This window comes from Bubalus kerabau, chromosome 11, assembly GCF_029407905.1.
Source record: "Bubalus kerabau isolate K-KA32 ecotype Philippines breed swamp buffalo chromosome 11, PCC_UOA_SB_1v2, whole genome shotgun sequence".
NCBI classification, from domain to species: domain Eukaryota; kingdom Metazoa; phylum Chordata; class Mammalia; order Artiodactyla; family Bovidae; genus Bubalus; species Bubalus kerabau.
In genome coordinates this window covers 9,052,972-9,078,309 of record NC_073634.1, presented here as the reverse complement: position 1 = coordinate 9,078,309, position 25,338 = coordinate 9,052,972, and the positions used below count along the sequence as shown (strand labels likewise).

The window sequence follows — 25,338 nt, the reverse complement described above, 5'->3', positions numbered from 1 at the left end:
GCACAGTTCCCGGGCCAAGGTGTCCGTTATCCAGTGGGGAGGACTAGGAGCTCCTTTTGGAGAACTAACGTCAACTCAGACGGCTAAGCTTTTTGGTGCCTGTGTTGTGGAATGCTTCACTAATAGGCTGATTGTGTTTTTACTTGCCTTTGAAAGAAATTAACTTACTAGATAACCACTGAATGTTTTTGTGGTTTTGTTTTAACATGTACGATAAAACCTCTTCTTATATGTGTTCTGAGGGATTTTGTTATAAAACTTACAGAGGACAAATGGGTACCTGGAAATGGCCCAGCGGCAGTGAGTGCCCTGGGGCCACGGGCAGAGCCACCTCAAGGCAAATTCTCGTCTCTTTTGAGGGACCCCCGTGCTCACAGGGGGAATTCTGTGAGACCATCAGGATCAGGTCACCCTGGGGCTTGTTTGCTCTGGAGTGGCTGTATAACTACAGATGTTTCGGTCCCTTGAGTGGAGGTAGTCAGAGTTCCACTCGTTAGCCAGGCTGGCAGGACTCCTGCAGAGAGTTCCCAGAACAGCTCGGCGGGTCGGCTGGCCCGTCCGTGTGGCAGGTGGACCGTGGCCCCGCTGCAGCATGCCTTCCGTGTCAGCTGGCTAACTGTGGCATGAACGGCCGGAATGTTTTAATCACATGAATGCAGGACTCCTGTTTGGAAAGCAAGTTCGTATTCTAGACATTGGTTCTGTCTCTTAATCTCTGTGTCCTTTTCTGTTCTTACCCAGGTGCCACGCTAGAGGAAATAAACCAGCACTGGGACTGGCTGGAGCAAAATCTCCTCCACACCTTGTCTGTCTTTGATAATAAAGATGACATTGCCAGTTTTGTCAAAGGGAAGGTGAAGGTAGGTTCCCCCCACCCCACCCTCCGGCTTTCTTAAAACTTTGACTTCACTGGGTCTCAGTTGTAGCCTGTGGACTCTTGGTTAGAGCATGCAGGAGCTAGGTCCTTGACCAGGGGTTGAGCCTGGGCCCTTGCATTGGGAGCGCGGAGTCTGTGCCACTGGACCACCAGGGAAGTCCTGAAGCTAAGTCCGTTGACCTTGATGTTTCCCCCGGTTTCACATCTCTCTTATCACGGCTGCATGACATCCAGGACACTGCAGCGTTTTTGATCATATTCTTTTCCTTTAATAGTGTCTCTACTATAATTGAACTTCTGGGCTTAATTATTGTTGTTGTTTAGTCACTTAGTCACGTCTGACTCTTGCGACCCCATGGACTGTAGCCCGTATGGCTCTTCTGTCATGGGATTTCCCAGGCAAGAATACCAGAGTGGGTTGCCATTTCCTCCTCCAGGCGATCATCCTGACCCTGGGATTGAACCCATGTCTCCTGCACTGGCAGGCAGATTTTTTTTTCTTTAAACCACCGAGCCACCAGGGAAGCATTAAAACCAAATGAGTTTGACTTGTCATCAGTCAAATTTTAAAGAGTCAGTCTGGCAAAATCCACCCAAAATGGAAACAAAACAAAACCCTCATTCTTGGGCCTAAGGTTTCCTTATCCTTTACAGAAGTGAAGGTCCTTTTTTATCTCAAGGGGGAAAAAAATGTTGAGATTCATGTTTTTGCACAGCAACAATGTTATTTGTCTCCTGAAATGAGTTAGTAGCAAGTTCTTTGCAGCTGTGACATCTTGTCCCTCTTTTTTTTGTTGCAGCTGGCACTTTTCTCTCTCTGCAAGTGGATATTTATTCTTAAAACATGTTAATTGAATGAAATGAAAACCAAATAAGTTTTGAGAAGGAGAGGAATGTTTGGGGAGGTCTCTCTTACCTGCTGTGAGCTATGTCTTATGTAACAGCTCTCATTTCAGTAAGATGCTTGGTCACTGGTGCTTTGAAAACCCTCACAGGCAGGGAGGCAATGTTTCTCATTCTGATTTCAACTCTCTTACGAAACAGTTTCACATATTAGCCTGTAATGTAGTTTTCATCCCTTAGAGTAAAACATCCCAGACCATTGATTTTTTTTTTTTCTCTCTCTCTCTCTAAAAAGTTTGCCTTTCCAGTATCCTAAGTGTTTTGGCTTTTAGTGAAGGGTCTTAGAGTAAATTCTTAATTTTATTTTTTGGGAAAGATTTGTTTGTTTCTCTTTGGCCATGCTGGGTCTTCGTTGCTGCTTTCGGCCCTTCTCTAGCTGCGCTGAGCGGGGGCTGCCCTCTCAGTGTGTTTGCAGGGCTTCTTGTTGCAGAGCGCGGGCTCTAGAGCGCACAGGTTTCAGTAGCTGCAGCAACATGGGCTCTGCAGCTGTGACTCCCGGGCACGCGAGCACAGGCTCCCTAGTTACGTGCACGGACTCGGTCGCTCCGAGGCCTGTAGGATCTGCTGGGGACCAGGGGTGGGGCCTGTGTCCCCTGCACTGTCAGGCGGATTTTTGACCACTGGACCACTAGGGAAGCCCTAAACTCTTAGTTTTGAAAGAGCCAAGAGGAGCATTGTTTTCCTTTGGGGACTGGGGATAATTATGGGGTTGGGTGGAAGGCCAGTCTTCTGAGTCCGGGAGGAGTGACAGTGTTGGCTGGTGTCCTCTGCGGTTGCCTCTGGCCCGGGGGGTTAGCAGATGGGTGCAGGTCCCAGTGGGTCTTTTTCAGCTCATGTGTTACCACCACAGAGTGGTCCAGCTTGGTTCCCCAGGTCAGGCTGCACTGACGGAAATGCCTGTTTCACAGTTATTTTCACATTTACCTTCTTTTCTCGGTCTCACCTTTGTGCTGGCGGTTCTTTGATTTAGGTGTTTCTCCTCTTAATCAGAAGGAAGGAAATGCATTTCTGCTGCAGTGACTTTTGGAAAGTCAGAAGAAGGGGAGGGAAAAACTTTTGCTCTGACCTCTTATGCTCTTTGCTGGGGGCCTGGAAATTAAACCAACAGAAGACAGCTTAATGAGAAAAAGAGTTTATCAGCTTGGGCAGTGCACGTAAAGGTGGGAAAAACTCCACAATGAATAGCTCAGTGGGATGGTTAGGGCGCGGGGCTTGTGCAGCATCATAATGAAGAATAGCACATTTACAGAGAAGCGACGAGTCAAAGGAACAAAGAGTGTGAGCTTTTAGGGTGGTAAGCCGCCGGATGCTGGATCCTAGAGTGAGACCAGCCACTCCAGTTGGGTTTGCCGTGTAGGCTCCTCCTGTCTGGAGCCTCTCGTGCTGGTCAGAGTCCAGAGTTGTCTCTGATGAGTCAGAGCCGAAGAGCTGTCTTCCTCTTTCTGGCACAGGATGGGGAGACACCTTTACAAATGGAGATTTGTATCCTGTTTTTAGGTAAATAGTGAGGAAGGGGAGAGAGCTTTTTTTTTTTTTTTGACATCTGCTATTTCTCAAGTGTCTTTAGCTCAAAATAATTCTTAAGCCCAAGTGGCATATTTGGGGAGGGGGCATATACTGATCACTTGGGGCTTCCCAGGTGGCTTAGCAGTAAAGAATCTGCCTACAATGCAGGAGACGTGGGTTTGATCCCTGGGTTGTGAAGATCTCCTGGAGAAGGAAATGGCTACCCTCTCCAGTTTTCTTCCCTGGGAAGTCCATGGACAGAGGAGCCTAGTGAGCTACAGTCCATGGGGTCACAAAGAGTCAGACATGACTGAGCACACATGCATACACAGACACATGCACAGATCCACAGAGATAGACAGACACACACAAATACAGACACACACGCATAGATATACAGAGACACACACACACGTACATGCATGTACACACACAGACACACTCACACAGACACACACACACAGACATACACGTGCACACACACACGTGCATGCATGTACACACACAGACACGCACACACAGAGACATACACACGTACATGCATGTACACACAGAGGCACACATGCACGCGCGCACGCACACACACACACACACACATACACACACACACACTCTGATCCCTTATACTCCACAGCAGACGTGCCTGTTAAGTCCCGGGGGGCTGCTGGCCTGGAGTGGGTGCCGGGGCTGAGGGGACCGGCCGGTCAGAGGTCGGCTGTGTCTTTGGGCCACCACATGGCGTTGGGTCTTCTTCGTTTGTCCTGGGAGATTGAAAGGATCTGGGAGTTGGGGCTTCCCTGCCTGTATCCTGACCATTCGACTTGCTCTATGGAACTTTAAAGGAAGCCTCTGCGTTGGGCTGACTCAGCCATCAGGGAGGCCAGGGCCTGCGGGCTGCCCTTGTGACCATGTCTGCCTGCTATAGAGGCCTCTTAGAAATCCCCTTCACATCTCATGGTGCACGGCAGTTATTACATATTAGGTAACTTTGAAAAAATACCTCTCGGGACTTCCCTGGTGGTCCAGTGGTTAAGATTCTGCCTTCCAATGCAGTGGGTATGGGTTTGATACCTAGTTGGGGGGCTAAGATCCCATGTGCCTCTCCGCCAAAAAAAACAACATAAAACTAAAGCAATATTGTAACAAATTCAGTAAAGACTCTAAAAATGACCCTTATCAAAAAGATCTTTAAACCATAAAATACCCCTCTTAGTTATAAGTTTTATAATGTCTTGTGAAATAAAATTTGGAAAAGAAAAAAAACATCATGAGAGAAATGAAAATCCTTGAAGTTCTTTACCAGCCTCCAGATTTATTTTTTAAGAAACTTTAACTTGCATTTTTATTTTAATGGTAATGTGCAGGATATTTTCTAAAATTGCTCATGCAGTGTAGATGTGGGTAGAAATCCCCTGGTGGCTCAGAAGGTAAAAAGTCCACCTGCAATGCAGGAGACATCTGCAGGAGATTCGGGTTTGATCTCTGGGTCAGGAAGATCCCCTGGAGGAGGCCATGGCAACCCACTCCAGTATTCTTGCCTGAAGAACCCTGTGGACAGAGGAGCCTGGCAGGCTACAATCCATGGGGTCACAAAGAGTCAAACACAACTGAAGTGACTTAGCACACACGCATAGTAGATTTATAATGTATTAATTTCTGCTATACCACAAAACGATTCACTTATATATATACATTCTTTTTAAAAAAATACCCCCTTTCATTTATGTTTGATCACAGGACGTTGAATACAATTCCCTGTGCTCTACAGTCGGACCTTGTTGTTTATCCATCGTATATATAACAGTCTGCATCTGCTAATCCCAAACTCCCAATCCATCCCTCCCCCCATTCCCCTTGGTAACCACGGGTCTGTTCTCTGTGTCCATGAGTCTGTTTCATAGAGATGTTCTTTTGTATAAAAGGACTAACTTTTAAACCCCAGCGTGGATGATGCTTCAGAGTTGATGCATTGAGTCCATACCCCCCAAGACCATCATTTGACCTCCTATCTCTGGAGGAAGGAGCAGGGGGGGATTATAAGGTAGTAACCCATTTGAGAACTGGGGCTTAGAAGTTGGGGATTCACCCAAAGCCTCGCTGGTGAGTGGCCAAGAGAGAGACTGGTCTGAGGATTCCCCCAGCTTGCTTCCTCCCCTCCGGGCATGTTTCTGGAGGGTGGACCGGATCCTCACCCATCTTAAGGGTCTGTCTGAGTGGGCCTGGCTCCCCGGATGCCCATGCTCGACTGTCCTTGCCCTTTTCCTGACCTGGGGACCCTTCTCTGTCTGTATGTCAGGCTCTGATTGCTGAGGAGACGAGCAGCAGGCTGGCCGAGCAGGAGGAGGAGCCTGAGAAGTTCCGCGAGGCCTTGGTGAAGTTCGAGGCCAGGTTCAACTTCCCGGAGGCCGAGAAGCTGATCACATATTACTCATGCTGCTGCTGGAAGGGCCGGGTGCCCCGCCAAGGCTGGCTGTACCTGAGCATCAACCACCTCTGCTTCTATTCCTTCTTCTTGGGCAAGGAGCGTAAGTGAGGGGCGAGTGGGTCCCTCCCGGATGGAGCTGGCTCCTGGGATGCTCAGCGCTGGTCCCGAGACCAGTCATTGCCTAAAGAGTTAGGCGGCAAAAGATTTAAATAAGTGGTCGAGACGTAACAGGTGGCATGTGGTTAATTTCCAGATGCCCTGTGCAGACAATCATATTGTATTATATATGTGAGTACCACTAAGGAGGTTTGATTTTATTTTTTTAATTTTTATTGGAGTATAGTTAATTTACCATGTTGTGTTAGTTTTTATTCTACAGGAAAGTGAATCAGTTATACATATACACTTTGCTGTTTAGTGGATGTTGTGTCCAGCTCTTTGCGACCCCATGGACTGCAGCACGTCAGGCTTCCCTGTCCTTCACTGTCTCCCAGAGTTTGCTCAAACTCATGTCCATCGTGTAGGTGATGCCATCCAACCGCCTCATCCTCTTACACCCCCTTCTCCTCCTGCCCTCAATCTTTCCCACCATCAGGGTCTTTTCCAGCGAGTCAGCTCTTTGCATCAGGTGGCCAAAGTATTGGAGCTTTAGCATCAGTGCTTCCAATGAATATTCCGGGTTGATTTCCTTTAGGATTTGATCTCCTTGATCTCCTTGCTGCCGAAGGGACTCTCAAGAGTCTTCTCCAGCACCACAATTCAAAAGCATCAATTCTTAGGCTCTCAGCCTTCTTTATGGTCCAACTCTCATATCCATACGTGACTACTGGAAAAACCACAGCTTTGACTATATGGACCTTTGTCAGCGAAGTGATGTCTCTGCTTTTTAATACACTGTCTAGGTTTGTCATAGCTTTTCTTCCAAGGAGCAAGCATCTTTTAATTTCATGGCTACAGTTAACATCTGCAGTGATTTCAGAGCCCAAGAAAAGAAAATCTGCCACTGTTTCCATTGTTTCCCCATCTATTTGCCATGAAGTGATGGGACCAGATGCCATGATCTTCGTTTTTTGAATGTTGAGTTTTAAGCCAGCATTTTCACTCTCCTCTTTTACCTTCCTCAAGAGGATGTTTAGTTCCTCTTCACTTTCTGCTATTAGGATGGTATCATCTGCATATCTAAGATTGTCTGAGGAAATTATTGAAATACATATACATATATCCACTCTTTTTTATTTTTTAAATGTTTATGTCTCTGGCTGCCCTGAGATATTTTAGTTGTGACATGCAAACTCTTAGTTGTGGCACGTGGGCTCTAGTTCCTTGATCAGGGACTGAACTGCTGGCCCTGCAGTGGGAGCACAGATCCTTAGCTGCTGGACCATCAGGCAGTCCCTATCCAATCCTTTTTTAGATCCTTTCCTGTATGGCCCATTTCAGAGAATGAGTTCCCCTGTGCTATACAGTAAGTCCTTATTAGTTATCTATTTTATACATGAAAGTGAAGTCACTCAGTCGTGTCTGACTCTTTGCGACCCTATGGACTGTAGCCCACCAGGCTCCTCCATCCATGGGATTTTCCAGGCAAGAGTACTGGAGTGGGTTGCCATTTCCTCCTCCAGGAGATCTTCCCGACCCAGGGATGGAACCCGGGTCTCCCGCATTGTGGGCAGATGCTTTACTGTCTTGTATATGTCAGTTGCAGTCTACAGAGGTTTGATTTTATGAGAATTCATTTCTTCTCTTGCCTTAAGGAGCCTTTCTTTGTAGCTCCCTTCACGCACCTTCTGAAGAGTTTTTGCTACTTTGAAAACAGTGTAACCGAGGGCGCAGGAGTTCTAAAGGAATAGAACAAGCTGTACTTCTGAATCCAGGGAGCCATTTAAAGAATTCCGAGGTGTGAGCGTAGCAGGTATTCGTAGAAGGGGGTTCCTCACCCCGGACCCCCTGAGATCCAGGCAAGAGTTCACTTCTCGCACATTTTTCTACCCGCAATCATCGTCCTGGGCAACAGGATTCCGAGGTAAGAAAGGGAAGCCACAGGGTCAATAGTATATTGAAACGTTCAAAGTCATGACCATTGAAACTTCTTCTGGAACAAGTGTTGTCTCAAGTGCCCACGCAGGGTGGTGTATATGCTGTGTTTGTATTTATATAGATGTATATTTTTCCTTCCTGCGTTTGTTTTTATGTCACGTTGAGCCAGTAGGCAGGGCTCCTTTGTACTCTGCTGTGGCCAGCGTCCTGCACGGGGTCACCCCTGGCCTTTCCTGTGCTGCCCCCCCAGGCTCTGACACCCAGTACACGCCCGCTGTGTGCACAGCCTTCCCTACCCTTGGAATCAGCTCCCACCTAACCCTTGCCATTCTGGGTTTTCTGGTTTCTGAAATTCTTCTCAAAAGTAAACACCCTCTTTCTCCTTGCCTTCCCCATTCTTAGGCCTGTTTGGGAACTCTTGTTCATCCTTCAAAATTCAGTTCAGGTTTTCTCATCTCTCGGAAGCCTTCGCTGCTCCCCTTGTAACTTGTCCTGCACTCGTGTTTTGGGTCCTGTCAAGTCAGTGGTCTGTTTTTTCCTACTTGAATGAGCTTCTTAAGTGCAGGGCTCTTCCCAAGGGGGTTGCTTAATGAGAGAAAGCTGCAAGTGTAGATGGGGGGGGGTGTGTGCGTGAAAAAAGACTATATAAAAGCAAATGTAAGGGTCTTAAGAAGCTTATTCTCAGGCCTGATGTAGAAATGTGGCCTTTTAAATGATCAAAGCACTGGAAACAGTATTGCGAGATTGTTGTTCTGTTGCCCAGGTGTGTCTGACTCTTTGAGACCGCATGGACTGCAGCACACCAGGTCTCTCTGACCCTCACCATCTCCCAAAGTTTGCCAGAGTTCATGTCCATTGCATCGGTGATGCCATCCAGCCATCTCATCCTCTGATGCCCTCCTCTCCTGTCTTCAGTCTTTCCCAGCATGAGGGACTTCGGTCGCTCAGTCGTGTCCTACTCTTAGAGACCCCATGGACTGCAGCCTACCAGGCTCCTCCATTCATGGGATTTCCTAGGCAAGAGTACTGGAGTGGGTTGCCATTGCCTTCTCCGAATCCAGTGAAAAAGCTTTTCCAATGACAAGCTCAGCTGTTTGCATCAGATGACTGAAATACTGGAGTTTCAACTTCAGCATCAGTCCTTCCAGTGGTTTGGCTGGTTTGATCTCCTTGCTGTCCAAGGGACTCTCAGGAGTCTTCTCCAGCACCATAGTTTGAAGGCATCAATTCTTTGGTGCTCTGCCTTCTTTACGGTCCAGCTCTCACAACCAAACATGACGACTGGGAAGACCGTAACCTTGATGTATGGACCTTTGCTGGCAGAGTAATATCTCTGCTTTTCAACACACTATCTAGGTTGGTCATAGCTTTCCTGCCAAGAAGCATATGTCTTCTGACTTCATGGCTGTAGTCACCATCTGCAGTGATTTTAGAGCCCAAGAAGAGCAAATCTGTCACTACTTCCACCTTTCCTTCTCTATTTGCCATGAAGTGATGGGGCCGGATGCCATGATCTTAGTTTTTTAATATTTAGTTTTAAGCAGGCTCTTTCACTCTCCTCCTTCACCCTCTTCAAGAGGCTCTTTAGTTCCTCTTCACTTTCTGCCATTAGGTATCATCTTCATATCTGAGGTTGTTGATGTTTCTCCCACCTATCTTGATTCTGGCTTGTAACTCATCCAGCCTGACATTTCCCATGATACACTCAGTGGTGGCAGCAGACAGCCCAGTCATGCTCTTTTCTTAATCTTGAACCAATCAGATGTTCCATACAGGGTTCTAACTGTTGCTTCTTGACCTGCATACGGGTTTCTCAAGAGACAGATAAGATGGTCTAGTATTCCCATCTCTTTAAGAGCTTTCCATAGTTTATTATGATCCACACAGTCAAAGGCTTTGGCATAGTCAATGAAACAGAAGTAGATGGTTTTTGAAATTCCTTAGCTTTCTCTATGATCCATTGAGTGTTGGCAATTTGATCTGTTTCCTCTTCCTTTTCTAGATTCAGCTTGAACATCTGGAAGATCTTAGTTCACATAATGCTGAAGCCTAGCGTGCAAGGTTTCAAGCATGACCTTACTAGCATGGGAGATAAGTGCAGTTTTCTGATGGTTAGCACATTCTTTAGTACTCCCCTTCTTTGGAATTGGAATGAGGATTGACCTTTTCTAGTCCTGTGGCCACTGCCGGGTCTTCCAGATATGCTGACATATTGAATGCAGCACCTTGATGGCGTCATCTTTTAGGGTTTCGGATAGTTGTGCTGGAATTTTGTCACATCCACTAGCTTTAGTAACAGCTTTGTTTCCTAAGGGCCACTTGACTTCGCTTTCCAGAATGGCTTTCTCTGGGTGGCTGACCACACCATCTTAGTCATCTGGTTCATCTGGATCTTTCTTCTGTGCATTCTTTCCATCTTTTCTTGAACTCTTCAGCATCTACTAGGTCTCTACCATTTATTTCCTTTTTTGGGCCCATCTTTGGACAAAATGTTCCCTTGATATCTCCAGTTTTCCTGAAGAGATCTCTAGTCTTTCCCCTTCTGTTTTCCTGTAGTTTTATGCACTGTTCATTGAAGAAGGCTTGTCTCTCCGTGCTGTTCTTTGGAAATCTGCGTTTATTTGGATATACCTTTCCCTCTCTCCCTTGCTTTTCACTTCTCTTCTTTCTTTAGCTATTTGTAAGGCCTCCTCAGATAACCACTTTGCCTTCTTGCTTTTCTTTTTCTTTGGGATGGTTTTGTTCTCTGCCTCCTGTACAATAACGGAGCTCCATCCGTAATTCTTCAGGCACACTGGTTACAAGTCCTAATCTCTTGAATCTATTCGTTACCTCCACTGCATATTCATAGGAGACTTGATTTAAGATGTACCTGGCTGGCCTAAAGATTTTCCCCACTTTCTTTAGCTTAAGACTGAATTTTGCTATGAGACGCTGATGATCTGAGCCACAGTCAGCTCCAGGTCTTATTTTTGCTGACTGTATACAGCTTCTCCATCTTCGGCTACAAAGAATGTAATCAATTTGATTTTAGTATTGGCCATTTGGTGACGTCCATGTATAAAGTCATCTCTTGTGTTGTTGAAAAAGGATATTTGCTATGACCAATGCATTCTCTTAGCAGAATTCAGTTAGCCTTTGCTAACTTTGCTTCATTTTGTTCTCCAAGGCTTATAACTTGCCTGTTGCTCCAGATATCTCTTAACTTTTGCATTCCAATCCCCAGTGATGAATAGAACATCTTTTTTTGATGTTAGTTCTAGGAGGTTTTCTAGGTCTTCATCAAACTGATCAACTTCAGCTTCTTTGGCCATTTATTGCAAGATAAATGGAGAGAAATGAAAACAGTTCATTGTCCCCTTTTTTAATTTGAAAAAGAAAATGAATTATTTTCCAACAGTTATCAGTCGTCATCACTAAACCTGATTTTAAGTCAGTGAAACTTGGAAAAAAGAAATGGTTCCTAATGTTTGATAACATCGATCATTTTAAGTTGTTCTGTATGTCCCTCCCCATTTGTTCCGCATCAGCCACTGAGCCTGACGGCCACAGCACTGGAGACATTTCTGAGAACAGGGCGCTTGTGAACTGCGCTGATAGCACTGTATTACTTTAAGGAGAGTTCCATGAAAAGCACTTGTACTCTGTTTTCTAAGATTTGGACAACTGTCACCTGACACAGTCTAAATGTTGGGCCGCTTCCTCCAAACCAGATCACAAGTCCTCTTTTGCCCTCCCATTTTTTTCCACAGGTTATGTCATGAATGCAGCTATTGAAACCAGAATTTATTTGGATCAAGAAACGTCTGCATATTTTGCAAATATTTCAGTTTAACTATTTGGGGGAAAGTTTCTCTGTTATTTACTTGGTACATCAGAACGATGTTCCTTGTACATGTGCAGTAGCCAGCAGCTTGGCTTAAATCTTGAAGAAAATGATTGGAACATGAGTTGGGTTCTAACAAAGCAGCTGCCAAGCAGTTCTGCGCTTCCTCTTTCCTGCTCTGGCTTAAAAAGTATTTGCATTTCCACTGCAGGAAAAGCTTTGCACCGATGCATTCAAATTTGGGTTACATTTGAGGGTAAAATCTGTATTTGCTGTTTTTCTCTTCTAGTTAAACTTGTCGTCCCTTGGGTTGACGTCCAGAGGTTGGAGAGGACATCCAATGTCTTTCTGACGGATACCATCCGCATCACCACCCAGAACAAGGAGCGGGACTTCTCCATGTTTCTGAACCTGGACGAGGTGTTCAAGATCATGGAGCAGCTGGCCGACGTGACGCTGCGGAGGCTGCTGGACAATGAGGGCTTCGACCTGGACCCGGGTCTGCAGGAGCCCAGCCAGATCACCAAGAGGTAGGAGCTTGCGTCCCAGGGTTTCCCTCACCCCTCGGGGGCTTACGGCCCAGGCACCACCTCCCTGGACATGTGCTTTGTTAGCTTCATTGCATTAGATTGAAATTTCCCTCGTGACATAATCCGTGTTTTTCCCGTGTGATTGGCAGTGATGGTTTTTCATTTCCTTTTTGCAGTAGGCTTTGATTCCTGGATCCAATTTCTCCTTCTTTTCAGATATTATTTCGAAATTGATTTTCATAAAAAAATACTTCCAGGAACTTCCCTGGTGGTACCATAGCTAAGACTGCTAGCTCTCACTGCCATGATCCTGGGTTTGAGCTCTGATTGGGGAACTAAGCTGCAAGCCATGTGACACAGCAAAAAAAAAAAAAAAATTCCAGGAAATTCAATACGGGTAACCTCATGATAGAATTCTATTCAGCCTGAAACTTTATTAGTGCACATTTAAAAATATTTTGTTTTTCTTTCCTATTACTTTATAGAAGATGCTTTCAGAACCGCTGGATGTTTTTGGTCCTAATTTGTCTTAAGAAAGTTGATCCCCCTCATGGATCACAGTCTTGTCGTGGTGAAGGCCCTTGTATAAGTCAGTGGAGCTATGGAGCCTTGATGTGCAGGGCCACCCAAGACAGACAGGTCACTGTGGAGAGTTCTGGCAAAACGTGGTCCACCGGTGGAGGGAATGGCAAACCACTCCAGTATTCTTGCTGTGAGAACCCCATGAACAGTATGAAAAGAAAGGTGCCTTACTAAGAGTGTAATTGACATTCTCTGTTATTTGTTGGCTCCCAATAGATCCTGGACATGAGGACTTCTGAGGTAGTTGCCACTTTAAAGAAGTTTGACTTTGTTATTCAAGATTCAAACTGTGATGTTTGAGCTTGATTCTGATTTCTGCCTTCATGGTTCTAACTGGGTAACCATAGAGCTGATGCCTTTGTAAGAGTTCACGTTTGTGATCCTTTGAAAAGCAAGTTTCCCAGGAAGTGCTGCCCTGGCTGGATGTTTTTGATGTAGTTACAGAGTCACCTCTGTTTTCTGAATACTGCTCATCATTAAAAAAATTTTTTTTATTTTGGTAAAATACACATCACATAGCTTCCCAGCTGGTGCTGGTAGTAATGCAGAAAACCCAAGAGATATAAGTTTGATCCCTGGGTTGGGAAGATCCCCTGGAGGAGGAAATGGCAGCCCACTCTAATGTTCTTGCCTGGAGAATCCCATGGACGGAGGAGCCTCGTGGGCTACGGTTCATGGGGGTCACAAAGAACACACACACCATTTTAGTTCTTGACACATAATACAAATTTTGTCATCTTAACCATTTTTATTTTATTTTTTGAAACTTTTTTGAAAATGAATGAAAGTCTTTAAATTCTACTGTGCTTTACAGTTTTTATTTTATTTTATTTTTTATTTATTTATTTTTAAATTTTATTTTATTTTTAAAAGCTTCACACACATGATTTTTTAATTTTAGTTTTTATGTTTTGGCCACACTGTAAGGATCTTAGCTTCCTGACCAGGGATCAAACCCACATGCCCCATGCATTGGAAAGAAAGAAAGTGAAGTCGCTCAGTCGTGTCCAACTCTTTGTGACCCCGTAGACTGTAGCCTACCAGGCTCCTCCGTCCATGGGATTCTCCAGGCAAGAGTGCTGGAATGGGTTGCCATTTCTTTCTTCAGGGGATCTTCCCAACCCAGGGATCAAACCCAGGTCTCCCACACTGGAGGCAGACTCTTTAACCTCTGAGCTACCACGGAAGCCCATGCATCGGAAGCCTGGAGTCTTTTTAAAAATTTTTTATTGTTAATTGGAGGATAACTGCTTTACAGTGTTGTTGGTTTCTGCCATCCAATAAAGTGAATCAGCTGTAAGTATCCGTATGTCCTCTCCCTCCTGAGCCTCCCTCCCACCCCCGTGGCTGTCGCACAGCAGCGGTTGAGCTCCCGTGCTGCACAGCGACTCCCCACGAGCTGTCCACTTACGCACGGTGGTGTGCGTGTCAGCGCCACTCCCTCAGTCCGTCCCGCCGCCCCTCTCCCCTGTGTGTTTACAGATCTGTTCTCTACGTCCGCGTCTCTACCCCTGCCCTGCAAATAGGTCCGTCAGTACCTATTTTCTAGATTCCTTATATATGTGTTAACATATGATATTTGTTTTTCTCTTTCTAACTTACTTCACTCTGTATAACAAGCTCTAGGTTCATCTACCTCACGAGAACTGACTCACATGTGTTCCTTTTTATGGCTGAGCAATATTCCATTGTATACATGTACCACAACTTCTCTATACATTGATGTGTCGATGGACATCTAGGCGGGGAAGCATGGAGTCTTAACTGCTGGAAACCAGAGAAATCCCCAGTATGATTTTATATTATCCCACAATAATTGTTTTTCAAATCCCTTACTCCTGTGTTGTCTCTCCCTCTCTTCTCTCTCCACTAGTAACCACTAGTTTGTTCTCTCTGAGTCTGCTTTTTTTGTTTTATTCACTAGTTTGTTGTATTTTAGATTCTGCATATAAAGGGTATCTATCATATGGTATTTGCCTTTCTCTGTCTGACTTACTTCACTTAGCATAATGCCCTCCAAGTCCATCCCATCCATGTTGTTAAATGGGAAAATTTCACTCTTTTTAGATGGCTGAGTAATATTCCATTGTGTACACACCACATCTTTATCTGCTCATCTGCTGGTGGACACCTAGGCTGTTTCCATGTCTTGGAAATTGTAAATAGCACTGTTCTGAACATTGGAGAGCATGTATCTTTTCAAATTACTGCTTCTGTTTTTGGGGGGATACATATCCAGGAGTGGAATTGTTGCTCAGTCTCTAGGTCATTTCCGACTCTTTGTGACCCCATGCCAGGCTTCCCTGTTCCTCACTATCTCCCAGAGTTTGCTCAGACTCACATCCATTGAGTTGGTGATGCCATCCAACCATGTCATCCTCTGTCATCCCCTTTTCCTCATGCCCTCAATCTTTCCCAGCATCAGGGTCTTTTCCAGTGAGTTGGCTCTTCACATCAAACGGCTAAAGCACTGGAGCTTCAGCTTCAGCTTCAATCCCTCCAATGAATATTCAAGGTTCATTTCCTTTAGGATTGATCGGTTTGATCTCCTTGCTGTCCAAGGGACTCTCAATGGTCTTCTCCGGCACCACAATTTGAAAGCATCAGCTCTTCGACGCTCAGCCTTCTTTATGGTCCAACTCTTACATCCATACATGAGTACTGGAAAAACCATCGCTTTGACTATACAGACCTTTGCAAGCAAAGTGATATTTGCTTTTTAATATGCTGTCTAGGTTTGTCACAAGTTTTCTTCCAAGAAGCAAATGTCTTAATTTCATGGCTGTAGTCATCATCCGCAATGATTTTGGAGCCCAAGAAAATGAAGTCTGTCACTTTTCTATTTTTTCCCCATCTATTTGCCATGAAGTGATGGGACCAGATGCCATGATCTTAGTGGAATTACTCGGTTATATGATCTTTTAGTTTTCTGAGGAACTTCCATACTCTTCCCTTCCCCATAGTGTCTGCACCAATTTCCATTCCCACCAACAATGTAAAGGTTTCCCTTTTTTTTTTTTTTTTTCACATCCTCACCAACATTTACTAATATTTGTGTCTTTTTGATGATGACTCTTATGACCTGTGCCCACTGATATCACGTTGTAGTTTTGATGTGCATTTTCCTCATGATTAGTGATCATCTTAACCATTTTTAAGCCTGTGGTTCAGTGGTATTATTAGTAAGTACATGCATGTTGCTGTGTACTTATCACCACCATTCATCTTTAGAGATCTCATCTTTCAAAATCGAACTCTGTCCACGTTAAACACTGACTCCCCACCCATCCCCAAGTCCCTGGCACCCACTCTTCTACTTTCTGTCTCTGTGATCTGCCTCCTCTAGTGAAATCCTGAAGAATTTGTTTGTGGTGTGTGTGTGTGAGAGACTGTTTTACTTTACTTTGCCTGATGTCCTCAAGGTTCATCCACCCTGTAGATGGTCAGAATCTCCTTCCTTTTTAAGACTGAATAACAACACTCCATTGTACGTATGTACTGCGTTTTGCTTACTCAGTGGATACTGAGTTCCTTCTCCCTTTGGCTGTTCTGAATAACGTTGCTGTGAATATGGGTGTGCAAATACCTCTTTAAGACTCTGCATTCAGTTCTTTTGGACACACGCCCACCGGTAGAATTATTGGATCATATTGTAATTCTAGTTTAATTCTTTTAGGAGCCACTCCTCATTAAAAGTTTTTGAAAAACATTCATCTATTTTTAACACTGCTATTATTCCTTAAGGGCTTCCCTGAGGCCTCAGTGGTACAGATTCTGCCTGCCAATGCAGGAGATGCAGGTTTGATCCCTGGGTCAGGAAGATCCGCTGGAGAAGGGAATGGCTATCCACTCCAGTATTCTGCCTGGAGAATCCATGGACGGAGGAGCCTGGCCGGCTGCAGTGTCTGCTGTCTTCTTTGAACACTGAGGGCATTTGGGGGAGTGTGTGTCTTTTTAATTAGTGGTGTCTGAATGGCAGCAGTGTCTCAGAGTTTCCATGTGTTCAGAAAGGATTCAAAGAGCCTTCCTGCCATGTGTATGTTGTAAATTGATCGCTTTTGAAAACAAAAGTGGAGTTTCGGGTAAAGTCCCACTGAATTTCACTTGGTGTTGTGTCATTTCTGATAATCTGAGGGTCCTTTGTGGAGGCTGGATGCTGCTCACCCCTCTTATGAAAGGGGACCCTTTGGTCTTCTGACTCCCAGCCCCTAGCTCCTCTGTGTACCTCTGGCCCCAGGCTTCCCATCACTGTGTCCGCTCTGTCTCAGGGCCCAGAAGACAACCCAGTACAGAGGGTCGTCTCTCTCCCGTATCATCTTTCTCCTGTATTTCTTTAGTTGTCTCTATATAATTTGATACCTGAGTGTTTTTAGTCCAGCTTACAAAGATCTGTTAAAAATGAAGAAAGCCATCTCTGTTGTATGCATTGTTCAGGAGCTCATGGAGGGTTTCCCTGGTGGTCCAGTGGCTAAGACTGTGCTGCCAATGCCGGGGGCCTGGGTTCGATCCCTGATCAGGGAACTAGATCCCACATACCGCAACTAAGAGTCCCATGCCTCAACCAAAGATCCTGCCTGCGGCAGTGAAGATTGAAGATCCTGCGTGATGCAGCCAAGACCTGGTGCAGCCAAATCAGTAAATGTGAACAGAAAGAAAAGCACTCATGGGAACCACCAAGGAGAGCCTTGGCGTCTTTCACCACGTTTGCACACAGACAGGGGAAGCCAGCTTATAGCTGAAGTGCTCTGGTCTGTCCACGGGTTTGGGATCGCAGGTGATTCTTCACACAGTTCCTGGTGTATGACTGTACTTCCAGGGGTGGCATTTTTAATTTGGGGTAGAAATGAGCAAAGGAAAAGAAAATGGAAGGCCTGTGGCACTTAGGACCCTTTGGGAAACGTCATCTATTTTGGAACAAAACTCATCTGTGTTGAGAATCTTCCAGAAACAGGTGAATTCCACCAGATTGTCAGCCCCACCCCCAAGTTCTGGAAACTTGTAGAAAGGAGAGGAGAGAAAGGGCACAGAGGACCCCAGCGATGGCCAGTGGTGGGTTTGCCTGGCCCTCGGGTATCTGGGGCCCCAAGGTGAATGTCAGGGTCTTGGTACATGGCGTATTTTGCCGGTCACTGCACTTGAGTGACTTCCTCCAAAAGTGAAAGGCATGTCGTGCCCACCAGCTCCTGGCAGGTTCTCACTTGCAGCTCTCTGTCCTGGAGACGTCAGCCTGTGGACGTAAACAGGTAATGACTCAGTCAACTTGACATACTGCCAGGACAGCCCAGGTTGAACTTGAGGAAAACAGGCTCTTCTTGCTCAGGGCACAGTGTGGGGCTGGAATGCTCCTCCCCCTTTTGTTGATGTAGCTTTATTTCCGTTCCCAGATACTGGCTTTGAAAGGTGTCCTTAGGGTCGGATTACGGGTTAGTCATGATTGCTGCTCGGGTGCTCCCCTGGGACTTTGGGGCACAGAGCAGAGGGAGCCCGGACATCCTAGGGGAGCAGGGAGGAGGGGATGGGGCTGACAGGACTCTCCAGAGGAAGGCCTGACCCTCCCGATGCAGGTGCGGGATCCAGGGGGCCAGCGGGGCAAGGCCTGGGAGGGGGCTTCCCAGAGGGCGGGAATGAGGAACAGATTGATTGGCCCTGACACTTCAACCAGGAAATATCAATTCTGAAGATGTAAAGGATGGGGTGAGATGAGGATAGCCCACTGTTTAGGGGGACCTCACACAATTCATCTCAGGAGAGAGCTTTGGGGCCCCTGAAGCCAGTAGCTGTGTGCAGGCTCCTTGGGCGGCCGGCCTCTGCTTTTCACTGGCACTTTAAGGTTCTATCTCTAGATCTTTTTTTTTTTTTTTTAATTTTGATTTTATATTAGATACTTCCCTGGTGGCTCAGCGGTAAAGAACAAGCCTGCTCAGTTCAGGAGACAAGAGACATGGGTTTGATCCCTGGGTCGGGAAGATCCCCTGGAGGAAGGCATAGCAACCCACTCCAGTCTTCTTGCCTGGAGAATCCCATGGACAGAGGAGCCTGGCGGGCTGCAGTCCATGGGGTCACAGAGAGTCAGACACGACCAAAGTGGTTAGCACAAGCACAATAGTTGGTTAACAATGCTGTGTTAGTTTTAGGTATCAGATCAGTCGCTCAGTCGTGTCCAACTCTTTGCGACCCCATGAATCGCAGCACGCCAGGCCTCCCTGTCCATCACCAACTCCTGGAGTTCACTGAGACTCACAGCAGAGTGATTCAGTTACCCATATACGTATATCCATTCTTTCTAAGATTCTTCTTCCATATAGATTATCAGAGTATTGAGAAGAGTTCCTTGTGCTATACAGTCGGTCCTGTGATTACCTGTTTTACATATAGCACTGTGTGTGTGTGTCAGTCCTGAACTTCTAATTTACCCCTAACCTGCCTCTCCCCTTTGGTAACCGTAAGTGTGTTTTCTAAGCCTGTGAGTCTGTTTTGTAAATAATTCATTTGTATAATTTTTTACATCCCACAAATCAGTGATAGATATGGTATTTGTCTTTCTCTGTCTTACTTCATCTAATATGATAATCTCTGTATGTCCATCCCTGTTGCTGCACATGGCATTATTTCATTCTTTTTTTTAATGTATAAGTAATATTCTGCTGTATGTATGATATATACCACATCTTCTTTATCCGTTCAACTGTGGATGGACATTCAGGTTGCTTCCACGTCCTGGCTCTTATAAACAGGGCTGCGATGAACACGGGTATGCGTATCTTTTCGAGTTACCATTTCCTCCCGCTATATGCCCAGAAGTGGGATTTCAGGGTCATATGGTAGCTCTATTTTTAGTTTTTTAAAAAATTTAGTTATTTTTAATTGAAGGATAATTGCTTTACAGTATTGTGTTGGTTTCTATCAAACATCAGCATATTTTTAGTTTTTTAAGGAACCTCCACACTGTTCTCCATAGAGGCTGCAACAATTTACATTTCCACCAACAGAGTAGGAGAGTTCATACTAGATTCTTACACATTTGCTTTGTGATAGATAATTCATGGTGTTACTCAAACCAGGAAGGCAGACTTGCCCTGGTCTGTGTTTGCTGCGTCACCTCTGCAGAGGTGACTTGTTCGGCCTTTGCTTCTCACTCCAAAGGTTGTCTGTGGGGTGGGGAGGGGGCTGGAGAGGGGCAGGAACTGGGGGCCTAGCACCTTTCTGCATCGCCTTCTATATCAGGTTGTGCCAGGGGTTTAAAAGTGTTTTTATTTATAATCTACCATGGACAGAGGAGCCTGGTAGGCTGCAGTCCATGAGGTCGCTAAGAGTCGGGCACGACTGAGCGACTTCACTTTCACTTTTCACTTTCATGAATTGGAGAAGGAAATGGCAACCCACTCCAGTGTTCTTGCCTGGAGAATCCAGGGGCGGGGAAGTCTGGTGGGCTGCCGTCTATGGGGTCGAACAGAGTCGGACACGACTGAAGCGACTTAGCAGTGAGTTCAGTCACCATGTCTGCCTCTCTCCCTTCTCCCTCCTTTGCCAGGGACCTGGAAGCTAGGGCACAAAATGAGTTCTTCCGGGCCTTCTTCAGGCTGCCAAGGCGGGAGAAGCTGCACGCCGTCCTGGACTGTTCCCTCTGGACCCCGTTCAGCCGCTGTCACACCGCCGGGCAGATGTTCACCTCTGACAGTTACATCTGCTTTGCCAGCAAGGAGGCCGGCTGCTGCAAAGTCATCCTGCCGCTCAGAGAGGTAGACCTGCTGTCCTCCCATGGGGCGGGGCGCGGGGGGGCCGTGGTTGCTAGGAGACAGAGGGGATGGATGCTCACAGGGCAAGGCTCTGCCTCTGAGGATGGGCAAGTCTAGAGGGATGCTTGGCCTGAGTTGACCAGGGACCCCTGCTTTTTTCTGTTGTTGCCTGGCAACCTGAAATTTGCATAGATGTGAATGGTGAGAACAGGCACCCTGGCCTCCACATTATTGATAAAGCTCTTATTAAAATGTTCATGCCTAGCAATGAAAGCTTTTCCAACAGCCCTTAGGAAGGAGTCCTCCCTTTCACCCACCAGGAGGGAAGAGAAAAAAGTGACCTATTAAAAAATCACCTTTTGAAAAGAAATGTCAAGTTGCTTCGTTTGTATATCCTTCTAGAATTTTACATAAAAATTTAGAAAAATGCTTCTCTTCCTGGTGGCTCAGATGGTAAAGAATCCACCTGCAATGCAAGAAACACGGGTTCAATCCCTGAGTCAGAACCATCCCTGGAGAAGGGAATGGCTACCTTCTCCAGTATTCTTGCCCGAAGAATCCCATGGACAGAGGAGCCTGATGAGCTACAGTCCGTGGGGTTGCAAAGAGTCTGACACGACTGAGCAACTAACACTGTTACTTTCCAGCTATAAAATTCCAGAGTTCTCTTCTTGGAAGCGGAGTCTGCTTTGAGATCTGCTGAGCCTCAGTCCTGTGGTTTTGGGGCATGTCTGTAGTGACAGGACCCACAGCTCTGTCAAATGTCAAGACTTCCAAACTCTTGCTGTTATAATGTACAGACTAAGCAGTATTCAGAAAAACTCAATTTTTTCATTCATGTGATTGACCACCATTTTTCTGCAGCAGATGACTTCATTTTACAAATGCCCTTAGAACAGAGCAAGAATTCCTTATATAGTTATTTTTAAAATTATATATGTATAATGTGAAGTCAAGTAGGCCTTAGGAAGCATCACTACGAACAAAGCTAGTGGAGGAGATGGAATTCCATTTGAGCTATTTCAAATCCTAAAAGATGATGCTTTGAAAGTGCTGCACTCAGTATGCCAGCAAATGGGAAAGGTCAGTTTTCATTCCAATCCCAAAGAAAGGCAATGCCAAAGAATGCTCAAACTACTGCACAATTGCACTCATCTCACACACTAGCAAAGTAATGCTCAAAATTCTCCAAGCCAGGCTTCAACAGTTCGTGAACCGTGAACTTCCAGATGTTCAAACTGGTTCTTAGAAAAGGCAGAGGAACCAGAGATCAAATTGCCAACATCCGCTGGATCATAGAAAATGGAAGAGAGTTCCAGAAAAACATCTATTTCTGCTTTATTGACTATGCCAAAGCCTTTGACAGTGTGGATCACCACAAACTGTGGAAAATTCTTAAAGAGAAGGGAATACCAGACCATCTGACCTGCCTCTTGAGAAACCTATATGCAGGTCAGGAAGCAACAGTTAGAACTAGACATGGAACAACAGACCAGTTCCAAATAGGAAAAGGAGTACGTCACGGCTGTATATTGTCACCCTGCTTATTTAACTTATATACAGAGTACATCATGAGAAATGCTGGGTTGGATGAAGCATAAGCTGGAATCAAGATTGCCGGGAGAGTTATCAATAACCTCAGATATGCAGATGACACCACCCTTATGCCAGAAAGCGATGAAGAACTAAAGACCCTCTAGATGAAAGTAAAAGAGGAGAGTGAAAAAGTTGGCTTAAAGCTCAACATTCAAAAAACTAAGATCATGGAATCTGGTCCCATTACTTCATGGGAAATAGAAGGGGAAACAGTGGAAACAGTGGCTGACTATTTTGGGGGGCTCCAAAATCACTGCAGATAGTGACTGCAGCCATGAAATTAAAAGATGCTTACTCCTTGGAAGGAAAGTTATGACCAACATAGGCAGCATATTAAAAAGGAGAGACATTACTTTGCCAACAAAGGTCCATCTAGTCAAGGCTATGGTTTTAGTCATGTATGGATTTAAGAGCTGGATTATAAAGAAAGCTGAGCACTGAAGAGTTGATGTTTTTGAGTTGTGGTGTTGGAGAAGACTCTTGAGAGTCCCTTGGACTGCAAGGAGATCCAACCAGTCCATCCTAAAGGAAATCAGTCCTGAATATTCATTGGAAGGACTGATGCTGAAGCTGAAACTCCAATACTTTGGCCCCCTGATGCAAAGAGTTGACTCATTGGAAAAGACCCTGATGCTGGGAGGGATTGGGGGCAGGAGGAGAAGGGGACGACAGAGGATGAGATGGTTGGATGGCATCACCGACTCAATGGACATGAGTTTGAGTAATCTCTGGGAGTTGGTGATAGGCAGGGAGGCCTGGCATGCTGCAGTCCATGGGGTCACAATCGGACATGACTGAGCAACTGAACTGAACATATACATACATACCATTTTAACTATTTTTAAGTGTTATGGTTCAGTGGTATTAAGTATATTCACATTTTGTGCAACCATCACCAGAATTTTTTCATCTTTCCAAACTGACACCCTGTCCCCATTAAACAATAGCACCCCAAATCCCCCTCCTTCAGCCCCAGGCATCCACCACCGTCCTTTCTGCCTCTATGAATCCTGACTCCCCTGTGCTCAGTCATGTCCAACTCTTTGTGACCCTATGGACTATAGTCCGCCAGGTTCCTGTGACCGTGGAATTCTCTAGCCAAGAATATTGGAGTAGGTTGCCATTTCCTCCTCCAGGGAATCTTCCTGACCTAAGGATCATATCTGCATCTCTTATGTCTCCTGCATTGGCAGGTGGATTCCTTACCACTGAGGTACCTGGGAAGCCCTGACCCCTGTAGGTCTCTTGTATCAGTGAAATCCTACAAAATTTGTCATTTTGTGACTGGCTGTATCACTTAGCAGAATGTCCTCAAGGTGAATCCATATTGCAGCACCTGTCAGAATATCCATCCTTTCTGGGACTTCCTGGGTCCAGTGGTTAAGAATCTGCCTGTCAGTGCAGGGGACACAGGTTCAAGCCCTGGTCAGGGAACTAAGATCTTGTATGCAACATGGTTTGGCAAAAAAAAAAAAAAAAGAATATCCATCCCTTTTAAGACTGAATAATGTCCTACTGTGTGTAGACCCATGTTTTGGTTTTGTTCTCATCCGTTAATCCAGCCAGGGGTACTTGAATTACTCCCACTTTGGGCTGTTGTAAATACACCACATCCCATACTTTCTAACTTTGTACTGGTTCCTTATTGCAGTTATTGGGTTTGTCCTTCTCTCTCTGTTTCCTGAATCTGCAATTGAACTCCTGCCCCTCTTCTCTCTTGCTTTGCCTCTGTGCGCGTGACTGTCTGCAACAGGTTGTGAGCATCGAGAAAATGGAGGACACGAGTCTGCTGCCAAACCCCATCATCGTCAGCATCCGGAGCAAGATGGCCTTCCAGTTCATTGAGCTCAGAGATCGTGACAGCCTGGTGGAGGGTCTGCTGGCGAGACTGAAGCTGGTGCATGCCGACCACCCTGTGCACTATGACACCACCCTGGATGAGGAGCTGGTATGATCCCTGGAGACAGCAGGAGTCTGTAAACGGAAAATCCCTTTTTTTCCCCCAGCACCTCTAGGGCAGGTGTCTTCAAAGGGGAGTGCATGTAACGATGACCCACTTGGGTACCAGAAAAACGTCAGTGATGCTGGACCTGGGTAGCAGACAATCTGATATCATCTTTAATGCGCTGGGTGTCCTGACTGGGGTATGGCAGGGTTAGAGGGGGTTAAAGGGGACTCACTCACAGGTTGGAGGGGCTAATGGGGCTCACAGGTTAGAGGGGTTGATGGGGTACACTCAGGTGTCAGGGATCAACAGGCCATCTTCTCAGAGGTTGGAGGGTTTGGGGAATCAACACACAGGTGAGTGGACACCCTCTTTATTAGAGAGGTCGGTGCTCTCATCCCCCTGAGGTTGGAGGGGATGATGTTATAGTATTTGGGGGCAGATGTAAGTTGCCCAAAGAGATGATTCAGTGTCTTTAAGATTGGACAGCTGCCACAGGAGATCCAGGTCTGCTGGACCTAGTCCCTGATTCTTTCACACCCGTCCTCCTTGTTTCTGGACCTCTTTTCATCTGAGTAGTGACAGGAGGAAAGGAGAGGAAGTCTCTCAGTTCCCTAGAGCCGCTCTCTCCAGACACCCATCCTCAGGTCTAGATGCTGAGGGTGCGATGTTTCCTCCCTGGTCCCGCGTGGGGCCATATTCTGTGAGCCAGGGAGCAGCGGTGCTGGGAAAGCCCCGTGGACCATGCTCCTTCCTGAGGATCATCTCCGTTGCGTCTAGTGTTAGACTGCCTTTCTCGTAAGTCCCAAGCAGATAGGCATGTTTATTATACTCACACATCCAAAGACAAAGACTGCCCCGTAACTAAAGCAGTGACTTTCTCTTTTTGTCATTCTTTTTTTTCCTTCCCATGCAGACCTCACCCGTGTTTCATTCAACAAGCTTGTGCAGTGGCAACCACAGGTTTGGGGGTCTTGAGATGGTGTCTTCGCAAAATAGCGAGGAAAGGGAGAAAGAAATGAGCCCACGGATGCACCCCGAGGCTTTCCGGCAGTCGGGCAGCCAGAGCCCGGACTTGAGATTGGTGAGTGACGTGGCTCCACCCTCGCACATGGAGGTGGTGGGGCGTGGCTTCCAGGCCCCTCCTGGGGTGGGCCTGACACAGGTTACTAGGCAACCCTGGGCACCTCATTGGCAAAAAGTGGAAGAGGGCAGAGATGCCAGTGGCCTGCACGCTTCCGGGTGGGTGGAGGATGTGGGACGTCGGGGGGCAGTGACTTTCCACCTGCCCTTCAGGGAGCATCTATCCGTGCTCTCCTTGTGGGGTTTCCAGGTGCAGAACAAGTCTGGTTCCTTTTATCCAGTGGTGTCAGCG

At 46.1% G+C, this 25,338-nt stretch overlaps 1 protein-coding gene across 2 annotated transcripts in view; it reads left to right on the top strand.

Annotated features, from left to right (window-relative positions):
* TBC1D8 (TBC1 domain family member 8) overlaps nucleotides 1-25,338 on the top strand; it is a 139,793-nt gene that overhangs the window by 78,659 nt on the left and 35,796 nt on the right. For both annotated transcript variants that reach the window (XM_055539453.1, XM_055539455.1), the window contains exons 3-8: nucleotides 742-860; nucleotides 5,583-5,811; nucleotides 11,864-12,104; nucleotides 20,218-20,425; nucleotides 23,772-23,966; nucleotides 24,880-25,047. In XM_055539453.1, the coding sequence (XP_055395428.1) occupies nucleotides 742-860; nucleotides 5,583-5,811; nucleotides 11,864-12,104; nucleotides 20,218-20,425; nucleotides 23,772-23,966; nucleotides 24,880-25,047 (1,160 nt within the window). The remainder of the gene's footprint in view (nucleotides 1-741; nucleotides 861-5,582; nucleotides 5,812-11,863; nucleotides 12,105-20,217; nucleotides 20,426-23,771; nucleotides 23,967-24,879; nucleotides 25,048-25,338) is intronic.